General features: G+C 40.9%; 1 protein-coding gene across 1 annotated transcript in view; it reads left to right on the forward strand.

Moving 5' to 3' along the window:
- The window catches only part of LOC125998781 (CREB-binding protein-like), a 73,934-nt gene that overhangs the window by 19,992 nt on the left and 33,446 nt on the right, over window positions 1-20,496 (forward strand). The window contains 2 exon segments of the mRNA XM_049766848.1: window positions 6,736-11,376; window positions 11,379-11,702. Of these exon segments, the coding sequence (XP_049622805.1) occupies window positions 6,736-11,376; window positions 11,379-11,702 (4,965 nt within the window).

The raw sequence follows: 20,496 nt of genomic DNA on the forward strand, positions 1-20,496 counted from the left end.
AAAAACCATATGTTTGTTACCATTTTAATCATAGATTTTGACTTTTTTATTTGAAGCTAAATTTTCTTTAGTGTAAATTAGTACACTGGTTATATAAAAATCAAGGAGGAGTTTCCACCTTTATAGAAAGATAGTAGACATAAACTACTGTATAATTCATAACACTATAAAGACTAATATATATTATGAAACAATTACTAACATGGGCTTAATTTCTATCACCTTTTATCATTACACAAATGTTTTCCTTTATATTTGCTTTTAAATTTTAAATATGCCATTTAGCTATATTAATTATATTCATATATATTATATTCCCAGTACTTATTATCTGGTAATATGAAATTTTTGGCCTTGTTTTATCTATTTTTTATAGATTGTGGTTTTTTATTGTCTTTTTTTAATTTAAACACCTTGATTACATACATGATTGTGTTTGGGTTTCAGTAATAAAAGGAACACCACCCATCACCAGTGCAACATTCCCATCAGCCATGTCCCAAATCTCCCTCCTCCCCACCTGACCCCCGCCTGTACTCTAAACAGGCTCTGCATTTCCCTCATACATTCTCAATATTAGGACAGTTCAAAATGTAGTTATTTCTCTAACAAAACTCATCACTCTTTGTGGTGAGCTTCCTGAGGTGAGCTGGAACTTCCAGCTCTTTTCTCTTTTGTGTCTGAAATTTATTATTGCAAGAATGTCTTTCATTTGTGGCCGAAGAGATAGCATGGAGGTAAGGCTTTTGACTTTCATGCAGGAGGTCATCGGTTCGAATCCCGGCGTCCCATATGGTTCCCCGTGCCTGCCAAGAGCAATTTCTGAGCCTAGAGCCAGGAATAACCCCTGAGCACTGCCAGGTGTGACCCAAAAAACACACACACACACACACACAAAAAAACCCATAGATGAGTGAGACCATTCTGCGTTTTTCTCTCTCTCTCTGACTTATTTCACTCAGCATAATAGATTCCGTGTACATCCATGTATAGGAAAATTTCATGACTTCGTCTCTCCTGACAGCTGCATAATATTCCATTGTGTATATGTACCACAGTTTCTTTAGCCATTCGTCTGTTGAAGGGCATCTTGTTTGTTTCCAGAGTCTTGCTATGGTAAATAGTGCTGCAATGAATATAGGTGTAAGGAAGGGGTTTTTGTATTGTATTTTTGTGTTCCTAGGGTATATTCCTAGGAGTGGTATAGCTGGATCATATGGGAGCTCGATTTCAAGTTTTTGGAGGAATCTCCATATCGCTTTCCATAAAGGTTGAACTAGACGGCATTCCCACCAGCAGTGGATAAGGGTTCCTTTCTCTCCACATCCCCGCCAGCACTGTTTATTCTCATTCTTTGTGATGTGTGCCATTCTCTGTGGTGTAAGGTGGTATCTGATTGTTGTTTTGATTTGCATCTCCCTAATGATTAGTGATGTGGAGCATTTCTTCATGTGTCTTTTGGCCATTTGTATTTCTTTTTTGTCAAAGTGTCTGTTCATTTCTTCTCCCCATTTTTAATGGGATTAGATGATTTTTTCTTGTAAATTTTTGTCAGTGACTTGCATATTTTAGATATTAGCCCCTTATCTGATGGGTATTGTGTGAATAGTTTCTCCCACTCAGTGGTTGGCTCTTGTATCCTGGGCAATATTTACTTTGAGGTGCAGAAGCTTCTCAGCTTAATATATTCCCATCTGTTAATCTCTGCTTTCACTTGCTTGGAGAGTGCAGTTTCCTCCTTGAAGATGCCTGTAATGTCCTGGAGTGTTTTGCCTATGTGCTGTTCTATATATCTTATGGTTTGGGGGCTGATATCGAGGTCTTTAATCCATTTGGATTTTACCTTCGTACATGATGTTAGCTGGGGGTCTAAGTTCAATTTTTTGCAAGCGGCAATCCAATTGTGCCAACACCACTTGTTGAAGAGGGTTTCCCTGCTCCTTTTAGGATTTCCTGCTCCTTTATCAAAAATTAGGTGGTTGTATGTCTGGGGAACATTTTCTGAGTATTCAAGCCTATTCCACTGATCTGAGGACCTATCCTTATTCCAATACCATGCTGTTTTGATAACTGTTGCTTTGTAGTACAGTTTACAGTTGGGGAAAGTAATTCCTTCCATATTCTTTTTCCCAATGATTGCTTTAGCTATTCGAGGGTGTTTTTTGTTCCAAACAAATTTCAAAAGTGTCTGATCCACTTCTTTGAAGAATGTCATGGGTATCTTTAGAGGGATAGCGTTGAATCTGTATAATGCCTTGGGGAGTATTGCCGTTTTGATGATGTTAATTCTGCCAATCCACGAGCAGGGTATGTGTTTCCATTTCCGCGTGTCCTCTCTTATTTCTTGGAGCAGAGTTTCATAGTTTTCTTTGTATAGGTCCTTCACATTTTTAGTCAAGTTGATTCCAAGATATTTGAGTTTGTGTGGCACTATTGTGAATGGGGTTGTTTTCTTAATGTCCATGTCATCCTTATTACTATTGGTGTATAGAAAGGCCATTGATTTTTGTGTGTTAATTTTGTAGCCTGCAACCTTGCTATATGAGTCTATTGTTTCTAGAAGCTTTTAGGTAGAGTTTTTAGGGTTTTCTAAGTAGAGTATCATGTCATCTGCAAACAGTGAGAGCTTGACTTCTTCCTTTCCTGTCTGGATTCCCTTGATATCCTTTTCTTGCCTAATCGCTATAGCAAGTACTTTCAGTGCTATGTTGAATAGGAGTGGTGAGAGAGGAAAGCCTTGTCTTGTGCCAGAATTTAGAGGGAAGGCTTTCAGTTTTTCTCCATTGAGGATAATATTTGCCACTGGCTTGTGGTAGATGGCCTTAACTATATTGAGAAAGGTTCCTTCCATTCCCATCTTGCAGAGAGTTTTGATCAAGAATGGGTGTTGGAACTTATCAAATGCTTTCTCTGCATCTATTTATATGATCATATGGTTTTTATTTTTCTTGTTGTTGATGTTGTGTATTATGTTGATAGACTTATGGATGTTAAACCATCCTTGCATTCCTGAGATGAAACCTACTTGATCGTAGTGGATGATCTTTTTAATGAGGTATTGAATCCTATTTGCCAGGATTTTGTTGAGGATCTTTGCATCTGCATTCATCAGCGATATTGGTCTGTAATTTTCTTTTTTCATAGCATCTCTGTCTGGTTTAGGTATCAGGGTGATGTTGGCTTCATAAAAGCTATTTGGGAGTGTTTCCGTTTGTTCAATTTAATGAAAGTGTCTTGCCAGGATTGGTAGTAGTTCCTCTTGGAAAGTTTGAAGGAATTCATTAGTGAATCCATCTGGGCCTGGGCTTTTGTTTTTGAGCAGACTTTTGATTACCATGTTTATTTCATCAATGGTGATGGGGGTGTTTAGATATGCTACATCCTCTTCCTTCAACCGTGGAAGATTATAAGAGTCCAAGAATTTATCTATTTCTTCCAGGTTCTCATTTTTAGTGGCATAGAGTTTTTCAAAGTAGTTTCTGATTACCCTTTGAATCTCTGTCATATCAGTAGTGATCTCTCCTTTTTTATTCCTAATACGAGTTATCAAGTTTCTCTCTCTTTCTTTGTTAGCTTTGCCAGTGGTCTATCAATGTTGTTTATTTTTTCAAAGAACCAACTTCTGCTTTCGTTGATCTTTCGGATTGTTTTTTGAGTTTCCACTTCGTTGATTTCTGCTCTCAGCTTTGTTATTTCCTTCTGTCTTCCTATTCTTGGGTCCTTTTGTTGAGCACTTTCTAGTTCTATTAGCTGTGTCATTAAGCTACTCAGGTAAGCTCCTTCTTCTTTCCTGATTTGTGCTTGCAAAGCTATAAATTTTCCTCACAGTACTGCTTTTGCTGTGTCCCATAAGTTCTGATAGTTTGTCTTTATTGTCATTTGTTTCCAGGAACCTTTTGATTTCCTCCTTGATTTCATCTCGGACCCACTGGTTATTGAGTATGAGGCTGTTTGACTTCGAGGTGTTAAGGTTTTTCTTCTGAGTCCCTTTGGATTTCATAAATAATTTCAGAGCCTTGTGGTCAGCGAAGGTAGTCTGCAAAATTTCTATCCTCTTGATATTATGGAGGTATGTTTTATATGCCAGCATGTAGTCTATCCTGGAGAATGTCCCATGTACATTGGAGAAGAATGTGTATCCAGGTTTCTGGGGATGGAGTGCCCTATATATATCCACTAGGCCTCTTTCTTCCATTTCTCTCCTCAGGTCTATTATATTCTTGTTGGGTTTCAGTCTGGTTGACCTATCCATTGTTGACAAAACCGTGTTAAGGTCCCCCACAATTATTGTGTTGCTATTGATATTATTTTTCAGATTTGTCAGCAGTTGTATTAAATATTTTGCTGGCCCCTCCTTCGGTGCATATATGTTTAGGAGAGTGATTTCTTCCTGCTCTACATACCCTTTGATTAATATAAAATGTCCATCTTTGTCCCTTACAGCCTTCCTGAGTATAAAGTTTGCATTATCTGATATTAGTATGGCCACTCCAGCTTTTTTATGGGTGTTGTTTGCTTGGATAATTTTTCTCTAGCCTTTTATTTTGAGTCTATATTTGTTCTGACTATTCAGGTGCGTTTCTTGTAGGCAGCAGAAGGTTGGATTGAGTTTTTTTGATCCATTTAGCCACTCTGTGTCTCTTAACTGGTGCCTTTAGTCCATTGACGTTGAGAGAAAGAATTGTCCTGGGATTTAATGCCATCTTTACATCAAAATTTGGTGTGTCTTTTGGGTAGTCTTGTCTTGAATTAGGTCTTTCAGTTTTTCTCTTCAGACTGGTTTTGTGCCTGTAAAGTTTCTGAGCTGCTTTTTGTCTGTGAAACCATGTATTCTTCCGTCAAACCGGAGAGTGAGTTTTGCTGGGTATAGTATTCTGGGTGAAGCATTCATTTTATTCATTGTTGTCACAATGTCCCACCACTGCTTTCTGGAATTGAGTGTTTATGGTGACAGGTGTGCTGTAAATCTCAAGGATGCTTGCTTGAACGTCATTTCCCCTTTTGATCTTGCTGTTTTCAGAATTCTGTCTCTATCTGTGGGATTTATCATTGTGACTAGGATGTGTCTTGGGGTGGTTTTTCTGGGGTCTCTTTTGGTTGGTACTCTTCAAGCATGTAGGATTTGATCACATATATTCTTTAGCTCTGGAAGTTTATTTTTAATGGTGTTCTTGACCGTTGATTCTTCCTGGAAATATTCTTCCTGGGTCTCTGGGACTCCAATGATTCTTAAGTTGTTTCTGTTGATCTTATCATAGACTTCTATTTTCATCTGTTCCCATTCTTTGACTAATTTTTCCATTGTCTGCTCATTTGCTTTAAGTTTTTTTCCCAATCTCTCGTGCTGTATGGAATTGTTATGTATCTCATCTTCCACAGCACCAATTCTATTCTCAGCTTCTGATACCCTGTCCCAGAGCTTATCCATTTTGTCATTCACTTCATTTACTGACTTTTCCAGGCCTGTTAGTTGACATGTTATTTCACTTTGGAGTTTTGTGATTTCTGTCTTCATATTTTCTTGGTTCTTATTAGTGTTCTGTTCAACTCTATCCATGGTTTCTTTGAGTTCTTTGAGCATCTTCCATATTGCTAGTCAAAAGTCCTTATCTGAGAGGTTGATTAGTTGGTTGGTCATTATCTTGTCCTCAGAATTGTCATCTTCATTCTCTATGTCTGATGCTGGCCTGCGTTGTTTCCCCATTGTCACACTTGTATTGTGGGTTTTTCTATGTGTTGTGGTGGTATTCATTGGCTATATGATGCAGGCAGCACACTCCTCTGGCTCTGCCCTTTCTGGATGGGCTGACTTGCCTCTAAGGGAGGGGAGTTATCTGTGGATGAAGCCTCACAGTGGATCAAATCTTAGGCCCGAGCATGCAACAGAGAAGACAGTCCAGAGAGAAATGTTTGCTTCTGTGATATAGCACAGTTTTTAGTGTGATTTTTCTTCTTGTTGCGATGGTGTTCTTTTCTTAGAAAGAACGCACAGCTGCATAGCGAAGCGAAGTGGCCTTGCTCTGCTGGAGCCTCTTTTGCCCCACTCCCAAGTGTTTCACGCAAGAGGACAGTAGACAGGCATTTATAGGTAGCACTCACAGGTTTTCACAGTAGGGCCCCACTGGGCAGGTGTAGAATCGTGGATTTTCCCTGCATGATGTCCCAAACAGGGGACCCGGCTTCTGCAAAAGCCTGCCAGATTTTATGTTCTGGAGTCCCGCCCTGAAAATGGTCTCTGGGAGAGCAAGTTTTCTGGAGCTTCGTTTGCCCACTCCCAAGAGTTTCACGCAAGAGGACAGTAGACAGACATGTACAGGTAGCACTCACAGGTTTTCACAGTTGGGCCCCACTGGGCAGGCGTAGATTCGTGGATTTTCCCCGCCTGATGTCCCAAACAGGGCACCTGGCTTCTGCAAAAGCCTGCCGGTTTTTATGTTCTGGAGTCCCACCCTTAAAATAGTGTCTGGGAGAGCAAGTTTTCTGGAGCCTCTTTTGCCCCACTCCCAAGAGTTTCACGCAAGAGGACAGTAGACAGACATGTACAGGTAGCACTCACAGGTTTTCACAGTTGGGCCCCACAGGGCAGGCGTAGATTCGTGGATTTTCCCCGCCTGATGTCCCAAACAGGGGACCCCAGAATTCTACATCATTAAGCAATCCGAATCCCATAGATCTCAGCTCCATGCTGTGGGCCTATGCTGCCCTTCCCGAACCAGCCCCAGACACAAACCAGAGGTATGACTAAGATGGGGATGACAGGGAACACAAGTCCCTTTGGACAGCCCTTCAGCCAGACTGGAGGACAGCAGATAGAGGCCCCCAGAGTGAACCCTCAGCTACCCAGCAAACAGAATATGGTCAATAGTTTGCCTCCCTTCCCTACAGACATAAAGAATGCTTCAGTCACCAACGTGTCAAGCATGTCCCCGATGCAGAGCACAATGGGGATTTTACCCATACAAGTAATTGCTGCGGGCCCCACTGCAGACCCTGAAAAACGCAAACTGATCCTGGGGTCTCCTGCATGTGGGATTCCAAGCACAATTGGGTCTGTGAGTACAGGCCAGCAGAATGCTACATCATTAAGCAATCCGAATCCCATAGATGTCAGCTCCATGCTGTGGGCCTATGCTGTCCTCGGACTGCCCTTCCCAAACCAGCCCCAGGCACAGCTACAGCCTCGGGTTCCTGGCCAGCAACCAGCACAGCCTCCAGCTCACCAGCAGATGAGGACTCTCAACCCTATGGGAAACAATACAATGAACATTCCAACAGGAGGAATGATAACAGATCAGCAACCACCAAATCTGCTTTCTCAATCAGCTCTTCTTACATCGCTTGGAGCTGCAAATCCCCTGATTCCAGTGCCATCCTCAGTGGCCAGTGCTGATACCAGCTCGCAGCAGTTAGGATCTGAAGTTTCAATGCAGGAGATGAAATCCAAGATCAAGACATATGACACTGAGCCTGACGTCAGTGAGCCCCAGGGGAAATCTGGGTCGGAGATGACAGACGAGGATATTCAAAGATCTTCCCACGTTAAAGAAACAGGCACAATAAAGCAGGAATCAGAGCCAATGGAAGTGGATGAGAAAAAGCCGGAGGTGAAAACAGAAGCCAAGGAGGAGGAAGAGAGTGGCCCCAATGGCGCAGCCTCTCAGTCCACTTCTCCCGCACAGCCCCGAAAGAAAATCTTCAAGCCAGAGGAGCTGCGCCAAGCCCTAATGCCAAGCCTCGAAGCACTATATGGACAAGACTCAGAGTTCTTACCCTTTCGGAAACCCATGGATCCAGAGCTCCTAGGAATCCCGCACTATTTGGGCATTGATAAGAACCCCATGGACCTCTCCACCATTAAGCGGAAGTTGGAAACAGGACAGTACCAAGAGCCCTGGCAGTATGTGGATGACTTCTGGCTTCTGTTCAACAACACATGGCGCCACAAACGTAAAAATTCACGGGTCTATAAGTTCTGTAGTAGACTGGCAGATCTGTTTGAGCAAGAAATTGACCCTGTGATGCAGTCCCTGGGATACTGCTGTGGAAAAAAGTACGAGTTCTCCTCGCAGACTTTGTGCTGCTATGGGAAGCAGCTATGTACAATTCCTCCGGATGCCGCCTATTACAGCTATCAGAACAGGTATAATTTCTGTCAGAAATGTTTCCGAAATATACGAGGAGAGAATGTTTCCCTGGGTGAAGACCCATCTCAGCCTCAGGCAATAATTTCAAAGGATCTATTTGAAAAGAAAAAGAACGATAGGCAAGATCCGGAACCTTTTGTTGATTGTAAGGAATGTGGACGGAAGATGCATCAGATCTGTGTGCTTCATCACGATATCATTTGGCCTTCAGGCTTTGTGTGTGACAACTGCTTAAAGAAAACTGGCACAATGCGAGAAGAAAACCAATTCAGTGCTAAGAGGCTGCAGACTACCCGGTTGGGGAGTCACTTAGAAGAACGAGTCAACAAGTTTTTGCGGCAACAGAATCACCCGGACGTTGGGGAGGTCTTTGTCCGGGTGGTGGCTACCTCGAACAAGAGGGTGGAGGTTAAACCCGGCATGAAGTCTCGATTTGTGGATTCTGGGGAGATGTCTGAATCTTTCCCATACCGGACCAAAGCACTGTTTGCCTTCGAGGAGATTGATGGGGTAGATGTCTGCTTCTTCGCAATGTATGTGCAGGAGTATGGCTCCGACTGCCCACCCCCCAACACCAGGCGAGTGTACATATCTTATCTGGACAGTGTCCATTATTTCCAACCACGCTGCCTCCGAACAGCTGTGTATCACGAACTATTGATGGGCTACCTGGAATATGCAAAAAATTTAGGGTATGTGACTGGCCACATTTGGTCGTGCCCCCCCCAGAAGGGCGACGACTACATCTTCCACTGTCACCCGCCTGATCAGAAGATCCCCAAGCCAAAACGGCTACAGGAATGGTACAAGAAGATGCTGGATAAGGCAGTCGCGGATCACATTATCCACGACTACAAGGACATTTTCAAACAAGCAACTGAGGACGGGCTGACAAGTGCCAAGGAGCTTCCTTATTTTTCAGGAGACTTCTGGCCCAAAGTGCTGGAAGAGAGCATCAAGGAGCTGGAGCAGGAGGACGACAAAAGAAAGAAGGAAAAGAGTACTGAGGCTAGTGAGCCCACAGAGGGCAGCCAGGAAAACAGCAAGAATGCCGAGAAAAAGAAAAGGAGGAAGAGAAAGAAAACCAAGAGCAGCATTAGCCGTGCCAACAAGAAGTCCAGAATGCTCTGTGATACAAAAAACTTGTCCCAGAAACTATATCCTATTATGGAGAAACAGAAAGAGAATTTTTTTGTGATCCACTTGCATGCGGGGCCTGTCATCAACACTCTGCCCCCCATCGTTGACCCTGACCCCCTGCTCAGCTGCGACCTCATGGATGGGAGGGATGCCTTCCTTACTCAGGCAACAAACAAACACTGGGAGTTCTCTTCCCTACGCCGCTCCAAGTGGTCCACACTGTGCATGTTGGTGGAGTTACACACACAGGGCCAGGACCACGTCATCTACAGCTGCAACGAGTGCAAGCACCAAGTGGAGACATGCTCGCAATGCACCGTGTGTGAGGACTACAAGCTTTGCTACAATTGTTATAACACCAAGAGCCACACGCATAAGATAGCCAAGTGTGGGCTGGGCCCAGATGATGAAGTTAGCAACCAGGGCGTTCCTCAGTCCAAGAGCCCAGAAGATTCTCGGAGCCAGAATATCCAGCATGGCATCCAGTTACTGGTGCACGCCTGCCAGTGCCTCAAAACCACCTGCTCACTGCTGTCCTGCCAGAAAATGAAGCACCTTCTACAGCATGCCAAGGGCTGCAATCCCAAGACCAACAGAGGCTGCCCGGTGTGCAAGCAGTTCAGTGTGCTCTGCTGCTGCCATGCCAAACACTGTAAAGTGAACAAATGCCCTGTGCCCATCTGCTTAAATATCAAACACAAGCTCCACCAGCAGCAGACCCTGCACCACATGCAGCAGGCCCAGCTCATGCATTGGCAGAAGTCCACCATGAACACCAGCAGCATGCCTCAGCAAAGTCTGCCTTCCTCTACCTCAGCAACACCCGGCACCACCACGCAGCAGCCCAGCATGCCCCAGATACTCCAGCCTCCTGCTCAACCCCAACCCTCCCCTGTGAGCATGTCCCCTTCCGGCTTGCCCAGCATTGCCCAGACTCAGCCTCCCACAATTGTGTACGCTGGAAAGCCCACCAACCAGGTGCCCGCCCCTCTGCAGCCTGCCCAGCCCTCACGAGCTGCTGTGGAGGCAGCCCGTCAGATCGAACACGAGGCCCAGCAGCAGCAGCACCTGTACAAGGTGAACATCAAGAACGACATGTCTCCAGGGCACCCGGGCGTGGTGGTCCCTGTGAGCCAGATGGCAGCTGTGGGCCTGAGCGTGCCATGCCCCAGCCAGGTCAGCAGGCCCATCATGCCCATCATGCCCCCTGGCCAGTGGCAGCAGGTCCCCTTCCCCCAACAGCAGCCCATGTCAGGCATGCCCAGGCCGGTAATGGCCATGCAGGTCTCTGTGACCGGGCCGCCCATGTCCAGTGTGCCGCCACCCAGGAGCATCTCTCCGGGTGCCCTCCAGGACTTGCCCTCCAGGTCGCTCAGGTCTCCTCAGCCAATGGCCAAATACGTGGCCAGCCACCCCGGCCTGCAGTCCCAGCATGGCCTCCTACCACAGCCAGGCCTGCACCAAGAGCTTGGCTCGCAGAACCTGAACGTGCAAGCAGGTGGCCCGTGGCCTGTTGTGCCTCCACAGAACCAAGCCATGGGCAGCCTGAACCCCCAGCGCCAGGCTCTGAACATCATGAACCCTGGGCACAACCCTAGCATGGCAAGTATGAACCCACAATACCGAGAGATGCTGCGGTGCCAGCTGCTCCAGCAGCAGCAGCAGCAGCAGCAACAACAGCAGCCGCCACTACCACCACCGGGCAGCACTGGCATGGCGAGGGGCATGGCCGCACATGGCCAGTTCCAGCAACGTCAAGGATCTGGAGGCTACTCCAAGGCCATGCAGCCACAGTGGCTGCAGCAGCACCTCCCCATGCAGGGTGGTGCCATGGGGCAGATGGCTGATCAGATGGGACAACTCGGCCAGATGGGACAGCCTGAGTTGGGTGCCGACAGCACTGCCAGCTTCCAGGAGGCTCTGCAGCAGCAGATGAAGCAGCAGATTGGTTCACCTGGCCAGCCCAACCCCAGGAGTCCCCAGCAGCACATGCTGTCAGGACAGCCCCAGGCTTTGTACCTCCCGGGCCAGCAGATGGCCACGTCCCTCAGCAGCCAGGTGCAGTCTCCGGCCCTTGTGCTGTCTCCAAGGCCCACTCCCAACCACCACATTCCAGCCCATAACCATGGATACAGGCCCAGCCTTCGCCACAGCACATCTCACCATAGAATGGCTCCCCTCACCCAGGACTTGCGGTCACCTTGGCCAGCTCCATAGACTGGGGACATTTGAGGAACACCGAACAGAGTGCAAAGCTCCCACAGCTCAACACCCCCAACAGGAGTGTGCTGTGCCACGCTTCTGTCTGTGGGACTGGACGTTTTGTACCGCAGCTCAGGCGTCCAGGTGCAATCCTCATCGACAGAACTGCTGCCAGCCATGCAAGAACAAATCTCTGTTCAATAAACAATACAAAGAGTATTGTTGATTCAAATACCTGGTCTCCTTCTCTCTTTTTGTTTTTGTTTTCCTTTTTTTCTTTTTGTTTTGGGGGAGAGGGCTTTGCTTAGAAACCTTTCACCGTCATTGGTGGTGACATGCCTTTTTTAATAGAAAAAACATGTTCATTATATTTAAAATGTTTTATTTGTGCTTTCAAGACTTTAAACACATGCTTAAAAGTGAGAAGAAAAATAATATTCAGAAACTGGTAGCAGATATGTTGCAAGCTCATAATGTATCCCAATAACCTTGAATCCTTGCAGGAAGATTATTTTCTATAGCGAACAGTGTGTGCGTTCTCCAAGTATTACCTGGACATGCAACAGCCTCTACATACATGCACCACACTTATGTCTGTCTATACATACTGGCTGAAACCAAACTCTTTTCTTGCAGGTGTATAAATTATTGCTTTGTTTTGCTGATAAAACTGGTTCTAGGCAAAAAATAGGGCTGATCACATTCTTAAGACCATGCTCATATTAATAGAGAAAAAGATGATCTTTTCTTTTGTTTCTCCATGTGAAACTTGAAGCGAGGGAAAGCTACTCCGGTGTAAATCATGCAAGTGCTATAATTACTATACATAAGAAGATTCCAAGGCGATTCAATCACTGTATAGAATGGTAAAGTAACAACTCATTTCTTATATCATATTGTTTTTTTAGTATTTTTTATTTAAACACATTGGTTACAAACATGATTGTGGCTGGGTTTCAGTCATACAAGATGACACCACCCATCACCAGTGTCATATTTCCACCACCAATGTCCCAAATATCCCTCCTCCCCTCCCCATCCCCACCTGTACTCAAGACAGGCTTTCTATTTCCCTCGTACATTCTCATTGTTCGAATAGTTTGCAATGTAGTAATTTCTCTAACTAAACTCATCACTCTTTGTGGTGAGGTTCACGAGGTGGGCTGTAACATCCAGCCCTCTCTTTTGTCTCTGAAAATTGTTGAGAAATATCTTTCATTTTTCTTAAAACCCATAGTTGAGTGAGACCATTCTGTGTCTTTCTCTCTCTCTGACTTATTTCACTCAGCATAATAGATTCGATGTACATGCATGTATAGGAAAATTTCAAGACTTCATCTCTCCTGACAGCTGCATAATATTCCATTGTGTATATGTACCACAGTTTCTATAGCAATTCATCTGTTGAAGGGCATCTTGGTTATTTCTAGAGGCTTGCTATGGTAAATAGTGCTGCAATAAATAAAGGTGTAAAGAAGGGGGTTTTGTATTGTATTTTTGTGTTCCTAGGAGTGGTATAGCTGGATCATATGAGAGCTCAATTTCCAGTTTTTGGAGGAATCTCCATATTGCTCTCCAGAAAGGTTGAAGTAGTCGGCATTCCCACCAGTAGTGGATAAAGAGTTTCTTTCTCACCGCATCACCACCAGAATGTATAAAGAGCACTTAAAAATAACAAAGGGATGCATGAACATAACAGAAAAAATATTTTCTAGCCTTTGAGTTGTAACTGATTCTTTAATGAAAAAATTATAAGCATTGTTAATGTAAAATGAGATTACCTTTACAGGAAGTAATACTACTAATTCCATAGATATTAGTAAAAGTAAATTATTTACATAAAATTTTCTTGAACAGCCACTACAATTAATACATAATAACTATATTCCATTGCTACTTACTAGTTACTATTACTGACTATAATTTACTCAATACTTATTTTCCTTATTCCACAATGATCACCCTCAATAATTTAAATCTATCACATTAGCTTTATAGATAGCATATACTTGAAAATAAAGAAATAGTTACTGAATAAATTAAACTACACTAAAATAATTAAGCAAATAAAGAAAATACTTTAAAATAATCTGCTGCTTATAAATATTACTAAGATAAAAAATAGTTGAATATCTATATCCTAGAAGATGGTATAAATATACTTCCCTATCTATTCCTTACAATACAGCAAGAATCCCTGGATATTATATAAAACAACATTAAAATACAATGAAAGATGGAGATTAAGGAAGAATAACTGGGAAGCTCAGAAGATAGGGAACCATAGGTGGGCTGTTGTCATGTTTCCATATTTGCTTTTGTCTGACAAGAGCAAAACTTGAATCTGAAAAACCAGACAATCTTGATATGTCAAAGGGTGAAGAAAAAAATTTGCAACATACAGATAGCCAACAGGCATATGAAAAATAATGCTTCTCATACCTGATTATGAAGAAAATACAAATCAAAAACACAAATCAAATACAAAATCAAATATCACAACACAACAGTGCAAATAGCTTATATCGAAATGGTCAGAAATTAATTGCTAATGGGCATATGGAGAAAGAGAAATTTTATTCACTAAGGTGGAAATTTAAACCTAGTTTTGAATCTATAGAAAATGATATGAAGATTACTTGACCAACTGAAAACTGATCTGCCACATTATATACACATACATATATACATATATGTATATCTCCAATGAATATAGAAACAGTTAAAAAAGATATATGCACACCAATATATTCACTGCAGCTATTTATGAAAGGCAAGAATCCAAACCAATCCAAGTGACAAAAAAAGGATGAATAAAGTCGTTATTCATACGCAGAATAAAATACCATTTAGCTTCTTTTTTTAAAAAAAAAAGAAGAAATATTGACTATGATATGAATGGAACTGGAGGTGGTAATGGTAAATAAGTTAGAAAGAGAAGTACAAATGGATGAACTCACTCATATATAGTATATTAAAAAATAAAAGTAAGAAAATAGACAATGTCCAGTGAAAACAATCCTAAATGCAGACCAGAATTAAGTTTATCAAAAGGATAGAGTGTAGTGGGCCAGTGGTCCAATTGACTGTGGTGGAGGGAACTCAGTATTTTGCTGGCAGGAAAGGCATGATAAACTCTGTACCTCCAAAGTGTATAAAAATTTAAAATTGAATAACTCAATATGAATTCAACCTTTACAAATATTTTAAACCCTGTTCTCTCAATAGGGTATAGCTAACAAGTAGGTAAATGAAAGAAAGTTTAGTACATAATAACAGCTGTAGGTGAACAGAGATCATAAGATGTGTACCAGACTGTTATGGATCATTCTAAATTTTCCTACATGGTGATACAGATTTTTCTTGAATTTTTGAGAAAGAAAGAAAGAAGTATGAATTGGTGATACCCACGCAACTAAGATAGTGACTTTCCTACCTGTCAGAAGGGCTACCATAAAAAATAATGGCAAGAAGCACTGGCAAGTATACAGTATACTTAAAAGTCATACACTTTAGGGACATAGAAAATAGTCCTATTATGTTGTAAAATTACTTGAAATATTCTAAAATAACTTACAGGTGCACATTGGTAGGGTTTTCAAATATATAAGAACTTATATTGCTGATTTAAAAATCAAAGTTCAACTAAACTTGAATCTATTGCAAAAAGCTGTTACATGTGGACACAAAATATGTATGATAGAGTGTTTATAATAATAAACACCAAATCTTGGGGTTAGAGAGATGGCACAGAAGTAGGGGATTTGCCATGCATGTGGCTGAATAAAATAAAAACCACCTTGTCATAATAATAATAATAATAATAATAATAATAATAATCCAAATAATAGAAAACTTCAATTAATAAAAATGGTAGAAATGTTTCCAGAAATAATTTATAAGACAGTTATAAACTTAACCAAATGGTAAGAAAAATAAAAGTTAGTAAGGTTAATGGCATCTAAGTATATCCAATTATATATGTCCCTCATCAAAGTTATTTCTGTCATAACTTACCTTTGACAAAAATATAGTGACTTCAATTATAACATTCTATAAACATGATGGATTTAACCAAAGAAAGAATCCTAGTAGATTAAAAAAATCATTAAAGTCAATAAACAATCACAAAAGAAATGGCAAAATCATGTGACTACCACAAATGAGAAAGAGTATATTCAATTTTATCATTTACCACCAATTGATGGTGGGAATGTCATCTATTTGAACCTCTATGAAAAATAATATTGAGATTTTAAAATTAATGAGGAGTCATGTTATTCAGTGATTCTACTTCATGCTAGTGACTTAAGATCCCAAAGCAGTATTTAGAAAGATTTGCACTTCTATGTCACTGAAATGCTATTAACAATAGCCAAGTTCTGGAAAAAACTTAAGTGCCTGGGAAAGGATAGTTGATTATCTATGGTACTTATACAAATTAAGATACTATTCAGTTCTCAGACCAAAAGGAAATCCTGCAGTTTACTTCTACATAAAACTAGGGGCTAACATACTTAATAATGTTAATTAAGAGAAGAAAGAGACAAATAAATAGCTATCTATCTCATATATAATACAGAGAATAGTAAAGATAAAAAAAAGTTGAGGAGACTGAGAGGACCTGTCGACTTTGTATGTTTCCCTACTCATTTGTCTCCTGAATCTCACCTGAGAATGCCAAGAAAGGCACAGTAAAAACTGTCTTCTAGAGGAGCCCAAGCAGAAAGACCACGAAAGATTGAGGCACCCAAGCAGAAAGGTAGCTACTTTGTCTGTGAAGGTTGTGGGGGTTACCCCTGCTGTGAGATTAGCAATGGGGAGAGACTGAGGGGACCAGTTGCCTTTGTGTGTTTCTCTACTCTCTGTCTCCTGAAACTCTCCTGAAAAGGCCGAGAAAGGCTCAGCAAAAACTGTCTTCTACAGACTTCGGAAGAGCCTCCAGTTCCCTTCGCTGCCATGTGCACTTTTTAACACGCAGAAAAAAATCACACTACAAGCATGACAATGGGGAAAACTTGCAGGCACAAAAATGTACAGAGAATGAAGATGATAACTGTGATGACCAAAAAATACCAACCATATGATTAATCTCTCACATAAGGAGTTTAAAATAGAAATATGGAGGATCATCATGGAAATCAAAGAAAACATAGCTCTAGCTAAACAGAACACAAAGATAGAAATCAGAAAACTCCAAACTGAAATAACAGATCTGAAAAACACGGTAGCTGAACTGAAAACATCAAAGAAAAGCCTCTTCAACAGGGTAACAGCAGCTGAGGACAGAATCAGTGAACTGGAAAATGAATGCAGAAGAGATTGGAAAAGAACCTTAAGCAAATGACCAGACAATGAAAAAGTACTCAAAGAATGTGAACAGATGAAAAGACAAGTCTTTGATAAGCTCTCAGAAACAACTTAAGAATCACTGGAGTCCCAGAGGCCCAGAAAGAAGATCCCCAGGAAGAATCAATAGTCAAAGACGTCATCAAAGAGAAACTCCCAGAGCTAAAGACAACATGCAATTAAATCATGCATGCCTGAAGACTACTAGCTAAAAGCAGCAAGATCATAAAGGGAAATTACATTAAAAGAAGCATCCTTAAGTTTTACATCAAACATGTCACAAGAAATTTTCGAGGCCAAAATAGAGTGGTAGCATACTGGAACAAGACAGAATGAAATGTATGCTTCACCTGGAATACTGCAACCAGCCTGAGGCCTGTTCATGTTTGGAGAATGGATACATAAGCAACAGCTCAGAAAGTTTACACATGCAAAACTACCTGTAAAGGAAAAACTGAAAGGTCTACTTTAATACAAGACAGATCAACAGACACATGAAACTTATACACAAAGATGACATTAAATTCCATGAAAATCATCTTCCTCAAAGTCAATGGACTAAATACACCAATTAAGAGACACAGAGTGGCTAAATGGATCAAAAGATAAATCCAACATTCTTCTGCCTACAAGAAACACACCTGAATAGTCAGAACAATATAGACTCAAAATCAAAGGCTGAATGAAAATCATCAAAGCAAACAACACCCTTAAAAAGCTGAGGTGGCCATTTCAATATCAGATGACACAAACTTTAGACTCAGGAAAGTTTTAAGGGACAAAGATGGACACTTCGTACTAATCAAGGGAAATGTGCAATAGCAAGAGATCTCAGTACTAAACATATATGCACTCAATGAGAGATCAGCAAAATATCTAATACAATTATTGATAAATTTGAAAGAGGATATCAATAATAATACAATATTTTTGGGAGAACACAACATGCCCCCTGTCAACACTTGATAGGTCAACCAGAGTGAGATCAAACAAAAAATACTAAAGCTGAAAAGAGAAATGGTAGAATGAGGCCCAGTAGATTTATTAAGGATACACCATCCCCAGAAAACTGGATACACATTCTTCTGCAATGTACATGGGTCATTCTCCAGGATAGAACACATGATGACACATAAAACATACCTCCATAAAATTAAGAGGATAGAATTTTGCAAGCTACTTTTGCTGACCATGAGGCTCTGAAATTAAAAATGAAATACAAAGGGACACAGAAGAAGAACATAAGCAACTGTAAATTAAACAGCCTACTACTGAACAACCAGTGGGTCTTAGATGAAATCAAAGAGGAAATCAAAACTTTCCTGGAAATAAATAACAATGAAGACACAAACTTATGGAAACTATAGACCACAGGAAAAGCAGTACAGAGAGGAAACTTTATATATTTGTAAGCACACATAGGAAGGAAGAAGGGGCATACCTGAATACCTTAATGACACAGCTTATACAATCTTAAAATGCTGAACAAAAGGAACCAAGACTAGGGAGACAGAGGAAAAAGCAAAGCTTAAAGCAAAAATCAATGAAGTAAATTTAAAAAAATATCTGGATGATCAACAAAAACAGATGTTGGTACTTTGAAAAAAATAAACAAGTTGATAGACCATTGGCAAAACTCACAAAGAAAGAAACATAAAAAGCAGTATCAGAAATGAAAAGGGGGATATCACTACAGATATTGTAGAGATTCAAAGAAAAAACAGACTACTTTGAGAAACTTTATGCCAATAAACATGAGAACCTGGAAGAAACAGATAAATTCTTGGACTCATAACTTTCCATGATTGAATAAGGAGGATGTAGCATACCAAAACATGCCCACCACTCTTGAGGAAATTAAGACGGTAAGCAAATATCTGCTCAAAAAAAGCCGAGGCCCAGATCGATTCAGTAATTAATTCTTCCAAACCTTTCATGAGAAACTATTACCAAACCTAGCCAGGCTCCTTCATGAAATTGAAAAAAGGGAACACTTCCAAATAGCTTTTATGAAACTAACATCACCTTGATTCCAAAACCAGACAGAGATGCTGCCAAAAGAAATTAAAGACCAATATCCCCGATAAGAACAGATGCAAGGATCCTCAACAAAATCCTGGCAAATAGGATCCAATGCTTCATCAAGATCATTCACTATGATCAAGAAGGTTTCATTCCAGGAATGCAAAGATGGCATCTGTAAATTCATCAGCTTAATATACACCACAACATCAACAACAAGAAAAATAAAAATCACTTCATCTTATCAATAGATACAGAGAAAGCATTTCATAAGTTCCAACACCCACTCTTGATCAAAACTCTCGGCAAGATGGGAATGAAAGGAACCTTTCTCAGTATAGTTAAGGCCATCTACCACAAATCAGTGGCAAATAGTACCCTCAATGGAGATAAATTATAAGCCTTTCCTCTAAATTCTGGTAAAGACAAGGTTATCTTCTCTCACCACTCCTCTTCAACATAGTACTGGAAGTACTTGCTATAGTGATTAGGCAAGAAAAGGATATCAAGGGAATCCAGGTAGGAAAGGAAGAAGTCAAACTATCACTGTTTTCAGATGACATGATACTCTACGTAGAAAACCCTAAAGACTCTACCAAAAAGCTTCTCCAAACAACTGATTCATATAGCAATATGGCAGCCAACAAAATTAAGACAACAAAATCAATGGCCTTTTATACACCAATAGTGATAGGGAAGAAATGGACATTGAGAAAACAACCCAATTCACATTAGTATCACATAAACTCAAATATCTTGAAGGTAAATTGATTAAAGATTAGAAGGACCTATACAAAGAAAACTATAAAATCCTGCTCCAAGAAATAAGAGAGGACACTTAGAAATGGAAACATATATCCTTCTTATGGATTGTCAGGATTAATATTATTAAAATGGAAATAATCCCCAACGCACTGTACAGGTTTAATGTGATCCCTCTAAAGATACCCATGACATTCTTAAAAGAAGTGATCAAACAATTATGAAATTCATTTGGGACAAAAATCACCCTTGAGTAAATAAAGCAATCCTTGGAAAAAGGAATATGGGAGGCATTACTTTCCCCAATTTTCAAATGTAGTACAAAGCAATAGTTATCAAGACAGCATGGTATTGAAATACAGACCCTCAGATCAGTGGAATAGGCCTGAGTACTCAGAGAACGTTCCCCAATATACAATCCACTAGTTTTTTTTATAAGGAGCAAGAAATTCCAAATGGAACAAGGAAAACTTCTTCAACAAGTGGTGTTGGCACAACTGGTTAGCCACTTGCAAAAAAAAAGCAAACTCAGACTCCCAGCTAAAACCTTGTACGATTGTAAAATTCAAATGGATTAAAGACCTTGATATTACATCTGAAAACATAAAGTATATAGAACAACACGTAGGTAAAACACTCCATGACATTGAGACTATAGGCTTCTTTAAGGAAAAAACAGCACTCTCCACACAAGTGGAAGGACAGATAAACAGGTGGAAATATATAAATATGCGAATTTTTTGCATCTCAAAGGAAATAGTTTCCAGGATACAAGAGCCACCCACTGAATGGGAGAAACCAACACCAATCAGATAAGGGGCTAATCTAATCTCATCAAAAATAAGGAGAAGAAATGAACAATTTATCAAAGAAGAAA

Source organism: Suncus etruscus, chromosome X, assembly GCF_024139225.1.
Source record: "Suncus etruscus isolate mSunEtr1 chromosome X, mSunEtr1.pri.cur, whole genome shotgun sequence".
Lineage (NCBI taxonomy): Eukaryota > Metazoa > Chordata > Mammalia > Eulipotyphla > Soricidae > Suncus > Suncus etruscus.